The 9,118-nt window shown below is 34.3% G+C and overlaps 1 protein-coding gene across 1 annotated transcript in view; it reads left to right on the top strand.

Annotated features, from left to right (window-relative positions):
* The first annotated feature begins 1,213 nt into the window (after positions 1 to 1,213).
* WDR17 (WD repeat domain 17) overlaps positions 1,214 to 9,118 on the top strand; it is a 49,199-nt gene continuing 41,294 nt past the window's right edge. The window contains exon 1 of the mRNA XM_009330691.1: positions 1,214 to 1,279. Within this exon, the coding sequence (XP_009328966.1) occupies positions 1,214 to 1,279 (66 nt within the window). The remainder of the gene's footprint in view (positions 1,280 to 9,118) is intronic.

Below are 9,118 nucleotides of genomic sequence, written 5' to 3'. Positions count from 1 at the left end.
AATTGCTCTTTGGAAATGATGTCATGTTGACCACTAAGTCCAGGTTAATATCTGGTACTTCCAGCTGTTCTTTTCCTACTTTGCTTTGTTTATTTCTTGATTGAACAATTGGCTTCACAGTCTAGCTTTTGCATTTATTATGTTACCAATTGTGGGAAGCAGCTCGTTGATCCAGTACAGAAAGGCAGAGGTTGTCTGGGTTCTAGATTTCTTGAGAAACTGGGGTTTTTTAGTTCTCCATAATTTCTGTTGTGGATTTGATAGTTGCTGCAACCATGCAGTCAGGAAGATTTGTATGATAATGTCTCCTAAACAGCACAGCTGATGAAGTGTGCTGTTGCAGTACTGAATTGTGGTGTGAGCAATACAGCTTTTATCTCTCTTTTTTTACCTCTTGTTTTCAATGTATCATGCACTGTGAAATCTGATGTGAAACTTCGGAGCATACCAAAAAAGGATAGTATGCAGAAGGAATAAACACAGTCAGATATGTGAAACTCTCTTGAGGGAGAGAAAAGAAGCAGATGCATTCTGATGAATTAGTGAAAATTAGGCTTTTTAAATTTCCCAGCTGGTGCTGGTGGCTGTAGCTTGAGCCCTTCAGGCTCTGCTGGCTGTGAACAACGGAGATGCAGATCTTTTTTTCTTTCTTTTTTTCCCTTTTAAAAAAAATGTTGTTAAACATAAGATGTTCGGCCTTTGTGATAATGGTGGTGGCCCCTCCTACTGTGCCAGTTGAAACCACTCCCTGCATAAGCAAAACATATCACTTCCCATGATTCTGAAGGTATTTTACATTTCAATACAAGCTTTTGTGCACTGAACCACGTTTCTTACAGACAGTACATTTGAAAAGAGAGAAAATAATTTTTTAGGAGACGAATGAGAGTGACTCAAACAGCACCTCATTTTCAGAGCTCAGAAGCACTAACCTGCTTTAATTTAAAATACTGGAATAGATAATCTAGTAATTGTATTAGTGTTGACTTCTGTTTTCCAGTTCAGAATCCAATACACATAGCATTTAAATTTCTGCTAAAAGTATTTCAGATTATATATTTATGAATGTAAAGCTTATTAACGTAGAATCATATCACAGAGTTCAGATCTGATTTTTGGGTAGCTTGTAGTTTTGAGTAAATTTTAGCACAGGACTCATTGTACTTACATGTGTTCAGGTTCTGTGTTTTTTATTTCAACTGTGCCTTCTATCATGGCTTGGATGACTTATATTTCCCACTGGTTTGATGAAGATGATTGGTATGAAGGACAACAACGAGTAAGAATTGTTTAAATTAATATTTTCTCTTTTACTTCCTTATATTTTTCTTCTTTAAGCTGCTGTTTATTATATTACTAGTACCAAAAGTAATATTCCCATAGTGGTACTGAGAAGGGATTTTTAGTAGTTTTAATGAGATCTTGAATCATAGATAAGGACATCTAAAATGAGTTTTTTGAAAATTAATGTTGCTAGCTGGATAAATGATATTGGAAGTTTGGTGGCCACCTACTTGCATTTTTTAGGTTGCATAATTTAATGAGTAGTAATTCTTTAATATGTAATGAGATAGAAATCAAGCATTTAATTTTTTTGTATTAGGAGGAATTAATATACTGTGCATGGAGTAAACTAAAATAACTATAAGCAGTAATTGAGTAAAACAAAAATATTTGGAAGATATTAAATTCACCTAGGGACACTTCCAGTTTGTACTTTGGATACCTATATATTTTTATTAACAATTTTCCAAGGAGGAGGAGTCATTACTATAGCAACATTTGCAGGATATCTTGGATTTCTTTTAATGTTTATTAACTGCATGCCTTGGGCAAGCTTGATCTACTGCTGCTTTCATAGATTTATGGTGGAAAGTAAATATAAGTCACATTTCTTTCACTGTATCAAGCTCTTTTATGTAACCATGTATTTCTGTAATTTCTGGTTCTCGTTTTGATAGTATATGCTCAGCTGTTGAGTCAGAATGCAGGAGATGCTACTGAAACATAAGGGCCAGCAGCTGCTTTAATTGTATTCTTGTGTATTACTTGGTAATGCCAGTTATATGCTCATAAGTATTAAAAACCAGCAGATTTTAATACTTTTCCACTGTTCTCATTTTACACGTCACTCATGATATGAATGTTTCAGATGTGGAGTTATCTTTTAATAGCTGCTCATCAGGGATTCAGGCGCAAGATGTGTCAAGAGGTAACTTTATCTGAAATCAGAAGTGTCGTCTTTGCAATTTTCCAGCAGAAAAGCAATCTTCTGGTGATTGTGGTAGCTCTGGGTTGGAAGATGAGAACAAAATTCATGCGGAGGGTCTTAGATACTTTATACTGAGATCAGACATGGTTGTATGTATTTCTTTCTATTACACACAGTATCTGAAAACTAGATTTCTGGTACCATATGACTAACCAATACTCTATAGATTATGGGTTTGTTACCACTGCTATGTATGATGTCTTGGGTTGATTAGGTACGTAGTTCAGCATTCCTAGTGATGTATTATTAGAAATACCAGCATTTCTCCATACTCTGTTTCAAACCCTAGTATTGCTCTTTAGATTATCTTGTTGCACAATAAAGGATATTTTAGTTAAACTGTACAAGTAGTGTAGTCAAGACAGTCAAAACCACTCTTTTGTAAGACTTATCCCAAGTTGGTTTTTTAATGTTAAATTGTTGGCCTTAGGTTTTCTAAGCAGGGTATCTATCTTGGATTAATATATGTTTTTAATTTCAAGTGTTTGTTTCTGTAAAATACGCTCTCAGGCTGTGATTTCAAATCCAGACTTTTTCCAAACTTCAGCCAGAGATCCACAACATTTTTAGGACTTCTTCCCTTGTGAAGCCAGAGATACTGTGGTTAAATCAATTCTAGTAGTGATTTGGCTCTAGGTTTATTGTGGAGGTTTAAAATGTCTGCAAACGCTAGTAGAACACTTGTTCATTTAAAATGATCTTTTAAATAATAGTGTTCTTTTCCTAGTCAGCATCTGGATAACTGAATGCACTCATTTTGAATACTTGTTAGGTTATCATAATTTAGGAAATGTCATCTGCAAATACTGATTGCGAGAGTCTAGCTGAGGCTTCTGGTGTTTTCGAAGAATCTTGCTGCAATTCAAAGCCTTGTGCAAGGCACTCTCTTCTTGTCTCTGGTTAATCTTCTGTTTCTTCAGGAGCCACAGATTGTCTGTGTGCCGTGAATTGTATACAAAAGTAGAAAAAAAATTTCTGATTTTTGCAGAGAAGCATGCAAACTGTCTATACTGCTCAGTGGTAAACTAGCAACCAACCTAACACTTTAACAAGCAGTAGACTATCTAGGTTAGATCCTGCTGGGAAGTATGAAGGGCTTAGCTTTTGTTTAGAGCAGTACGTGCATAAACCTACATGATTATTCTACATTATTCTACGTTGTGACTGTCATGATTAATGTAATCAGTCTTTGCTCATCTTTTGCCCAGAAGCAGTTGCTTGAAGTAGTGCGTGTACAGTTTCAGTAAGACTATTTAGAGACTTACATTAGCAACTGCAGTTTGATTGTCCACATCAAGAACTGAAAATTCTTTAGCATTTTGTGGTTCTTCATGCAAAGTAGGAAGAATTTTTGTTTAAAGGGAGTAGCTCAAATGATACTGAGATATCTGGTTCTTAAGAAATTATAACTGAAATATGACATTGCCATCTATTTCTTTATTTCTAACCTTTTTTTCGTATGGATCTATTAAAATCCATGACAGCTGATCTTTGACAATATACATATTGTAAAAGTTTTCATAGTATACGATTTCTTCCCATCTTCTGATGTGCTTACTTTTACTTTTGAGATTCCCCAGATTCATGAAGTAATAGATATAAATACATTTTAGTGTAATGGATAGATAGCATAGAATAGAATTTAGAAAACATACTAGCTTCTTAAATGCTCCTTCCAGGAACATTCAAGTTTTTGGAAATTCCATTGCTCTGTTTAGTCTTAGTAAATTTAATTTTTCTATTGGCTTTTAAGTTGCATATGTACCAGAATATTTCCAATTATCCTTTATTTCATGGGTCTGGACATAATAATCAGAACTTAATTTCTTAACATGGCTATAATGTGCTTGGTGTTTTCTAGCCCCATTGGAAGAGGGCTAATACTAATTATGCTTATGTTCTTACATGAGACTCTGTGCTATTGAGGCAGGCACACTCAGGAAGAAGTTGGTTTCCGCTGTGTCTTGCAGACATGCAGACATTTCTTGGTAGGTTTGAAGATCTTCATGTTTTTAACTAGATAAATTCTTTGTCCATTATCTGGTGTTTCAGACTGGTCCCATTGGATAGGGTAATGAATTTGAAACTCTGTGGTTCACAGGTCACATTTTCATCTCCAATGGATTTTCCCACAAACATGGGTAAATATGCCCAGTGTCTTTAAGGAGACGTTACTTTTATATCACTAAAGAAGACCTTTAATTATTACGTTGTCACTGACATATTGACAAAAATACTGGTACCTGGGGACAGTAGTCTGGATGAGATATAACAATTTTATATGTCAAACATACAGGAGTACAGCAAGCTTTCCACATAAGAAAACATACAAACTTAATTGGAAGATAGTGACAATAGAATGAACAGAAGCAGAGGACACTAACACTTTACTACACATAGCTGTTCAGAAACTAGGAGTTTGTATGTACAGAAGCATATTGTTTAATATAAGGATACTGTATATTCACTTTTGTGTGCATGCCATATTGCATATGTCCTCATTTGGACAGGTCATACACCATATAGACCACAATTGCTAGCAATATAAGCATAGGTTATTGCTTGTGCTTGATGGTTATAGATTTATGAATACTTATAACATGCATGCACATCTCTCGATAATTAAAGGGTGCTAAGTGATGGAATTAAAGAGCTGTTATTATTCTGTAAATGTTGTTGTAGTACAATTGGAAAGTACAACAAGCAATGAAATACACTGAGTAGCTGAAGCAGAGAAAAAGGAGTTAGGTTAAAATTAAAATGGTGCCTGTTAAAGAGCTGCAGTTGCCAGGCTACTGACACTGCCGTTTTGTGTGTGTGGTGTGACACAATGCTCAGTCTTTTTTCCTGCATCCTTTAGTAACTGCATTATTCTGTGAACATCAAGGTTTAGTTCCTTCATCTGTCAAGTAAAATGATTTCATTCTACAACCAGAGCAAGATTTTGCATTTTTGGAAGCAGCAAGGTATTGGAATAAACATGGAAATTCTTAAGTGGTTTACAAAAAATGATACCTTTGCTAAGGTAGGGATTATTAGGCATTTATCTTTGTTGTTGATATATACCCATGTCTACGTATCTAGTCCATTCAGTTGTTATTTTTAAATAATACTAACTCTATGGTACAGATAATTTCAGTTTAATGTGTTTTTTTCTATATTTAGCAACAAGGAACAACTTAGAATGTTGCTGTTCATTCCAATTGAAAAGAAGGTTTTTGTTGTCCTCCCTCTTCCCTTCATCTCCTTGGAAACTGTGGCCATCCTTTGATAGCTTCCCACTGTGGTATACATTTTCTACATACACAGTTTTTTTCTGTGTATACTTAAAAGTCCAATATAATTACTTCTACATCCCTTATTTTGAAATGAAATGCTTTTTTAAACAAAGTATGAAAAATCTCCATTGTATAAAAATGCAACATGTGTGAAATCATACATATATATCTCTTTATTCAGTTATATTGCATTTCTAGTTTTCTGTCATTTTACTCAGCCTGTTCTGATGAATGCTGCTTTTTCCCTTGTACTAGAAGTATGTTCAACATAAATCTATAATGTCTGAAAAGATCTTCAGGAAACTGCTTTGATGCATGGTACTTACAAGAGAATAACAGTCAGTATGCCACACAATTGTAATTTCTTCTTCTAGATACTATTGTACTGAATTTCAAAGCAAGTGCTTCTTAATTTTTTGTAAAACAGTATATAACTCATTACAAGGAGCAGGAAATATTAACAAGTTTAATACAGCAAATATTAGTAAATAAAGTGCAAATTCCTTTCTATAATACACTTCAGAATATTTTACATACGTAATTTTTTTACATATACTTAAGTAGGAAAAATCTATATGAAGAATCAAAGTTTAATGATGCTGCTTAAGCATGAATTATTAACTCAGTGAAATAATGATATATCACAAAGCAGCATTTTTCATCTAAATGTTGATCTGATTTAGGAGACATTTTCATTTGAATATCAGACTTCAAGAAAAATAGTACATTATCAAAAAAATGGTTTAATTTAAAACTTGTGAATGAGGCTTCTATTGGTGGATTTCTTCAAAAAACATATTAAAGTTACCTTTTGTCTTGAATGTAAATGTAGAACAAAGAGAAGACAAATGTGTTCTTCTATTTCAAATACAGTACTTAATATGACATATCCAGTAATGCTTACAGACATATATTTAGAACTAGGCTGAAATAATTTTAGAACCATTTGATGACAATGATTTTTGGTCATGATTAATCTAGCCTGAATTCTAATCAAGTGACGTATGCGTTTGGAAACCGTTGCAATACCCTAAACTATGCAGGTGTCCTGATGACATGAAAAAAATGCATAAAAGCTTCTTCATTGTTAATCAGCTGCATGGAAAACATGGAAATAGTAGCATTAGTAGTGGAACTATCTCCAAACCCAGAGTGCTAATCTGTTTTGTGTGATCATGGTAATTGTAAATCCAGTGTAGAGGACCTTTTTCTTTTTGTTGTAGATTGCAGCACTTAGGCATGGAATCCTCCTTATTCTCAGCCACTTAGAATAGTATTTTCCTATAGACTAGATTTCATGTAGTCAGGAATAACTTCCCTCTCTCGTATCAAGGCAAAAAGGAAGGTCTACTGAATATATTAACAGGAATTTTTTTTTTTATACAGATTACTGCAGAATCCTACAAGACAAATCTGTTATTACTCTGAAAGAAACATTTGTGGAATTCTGTTTTAGCATCTGTAAGAGATCTTAACTTTACAATCAATTTTACTTGTAATCAAACCGCAAATTAAACAAGATTTAAGATAATATTTTCTTACAGATTAAACTTCATCAAATCAGGAACCTCTTAGCTCCCATATGAGAAGGTAAAAAAGAGGATCTGTACAAAATGAGACAAATCTGTTATAACTATGAAATAAATATTTGTGCGCTCTTAGTGTCTAAAGAGTTGTTAACTTTTAATCCATCTTAGATGCGGTAAACCTACAAACTAAACCTATGATAATCCAGTATTGTACATCTAATTCTCTTCTACTTCACCGTGCCTTTTTTAATGTTCCTTATCTGTTTGCTGACATACCTAGTGTTTTAACCATCATTTTCCCTGGAATCAAGAGCGGAAACCAAGAGTTCTGTTTCCCAGTATTATTCTGCATTTCAGTAAATTGTTATGTAATCAACTGGATGACTTTAATTTCAGAAAAAATGGTTAATGGTGCCAGTTATTTTTTCATTGTGACTGGAAAAAGTCTGTGGTGCAGTTCTGAATGCCCCAAATCCAAATATTTCTGAATATATGTGATTGATATCCAATTGCACAGAAGGGATCTCTGGAATTTGTAATTTTACTAAACAGTAAAAAAACCACTAAATGGCAAAATCAGAAATTTGGAGTCTATTTTTTGTCACTTTGGGGTAGTGATGATGATGATGATTCTTTAGATAATAAAATACATTTCTTTCTGTGGGACTCATGTCATTTATAACATGAGATGGATTCCAAATGAACTGCAAGGTGATGCGATTTATAGAACTGTTCTCTCTAGAATCTATAATTTATTTGCTGCAGAAGTCAAAAGAATTGTTGGCAGAGACAGAAAGGAAGTCTAATAGCCAAAGCACTAGTCTGCAGCAGAGCTGTATCTTGTAACGTTTTTCTGTATATTTCTGTTCTATTGTTTTACAGTCTCTTTTACCAAAATTTTCAGAGGTTAGACATGGGTGTTTAATTTTCTTTAGGCATTTAGAACTCAGTCAGACCCTTTAAGCTCTATAACTACACTCACTGATATCTTTGAGATGGTCAGTCCCAAAGGTTCAATCTGTTCCTGATCTTCTGCTAAGAAGCACCCAAAATAAGTCTTTCTTAATTTTTTTTTCTTTCATTCTTTCCAAAGTGAGAGAGACTTAGAACCTCATGGAAGATGCTTCGTATATTTATTCATTAATATTTATCTGCTAAGTAGATACCCCAAGCAGATAAGAAAAATGGAAGATAAAATGATCATTTGATTTCATTTTCATCCCTTGTATATATGCAGTAAAATGAAATTTTGTTAATATTTATATAATATGCTTTTTGTCAATAGTGACCTGTAGTACCCAAGGAAACCTATCGGTCACTATTGCCATACTTGTACAAAGCTTTTTCTAAATGCACCTTCACACTAATGTCAGATAAATATTTCCCCCTCCATACAGTTGATATCAAGTAGGTGGAAAGTGATCTGCAGACAACATATCTCTCCTAAAACTGTTACACAGCAATGCATTGCATAACCAACCCTTGCACTTAATCAACAAGTTGCTCCCTCAAAATACTTGATTGCGTTTGAAGTCTCCTTTTTTCCTTTTTAATTCCCTTTCCTTTGTGGGGCTTGAAAATGTACCTAACGCTTGGTAAACTGAATATAACTCTCCTTACCTTTAAAGATTACAGTCTCAGCTCTTTGACCTAAAGATCCCATCCTCCATACTCCATATAATTTTCTTACACATAATGTCCCTCAGTCCATTAATCTATCCACAGTATAAACATGTCCTTAAACGAGACATTCTATAACATAGTTGGAGGTGTAAATTTTTATGTCTGGACCTTACCTTAGCCCATGCTGAAGCACTCAGTGGTATGGTGAAACTCAGCAGAATTGTTCTTCACCAATCTGCACAAGAAGATTCTTTTCTGCAGGAGCTCTCACTGATGCAAGTACAGTTGTTTTCCTGTGTTAGGATTCTGCTGCTAGCCCAGCTGAAGTCATAGAATCATAGAATCATTAAGGTTGGAAGAGACCTCCAAGATCATCGAGTCCAACCGTCAACCCAACACCACCATGCCCACTAAAC

Source organism: Pygoscelis adeliae, unplaced genomic scaffold, assembly GCF_000699105.1.
Source record: "Pygoscelis adeliae isolate BGI_AS28 unplaced genomic scaffold, ASM69910v1 Scaffold167, whole genome shotgun sequence".
Classification (NCBI taxonomy): domain Eukaryota; kingdom Metazoa; phylum Chordata; class Aves; order Sphenisciformes; family Spheniscidae; genus Pygoscelis; species Pygoscelis adeliae.
The sequence above is the reverse complement of the archived record's forward strand: the minus strand, read 5'-3'. Positions and strand labels throughout refer to the sequence as shown.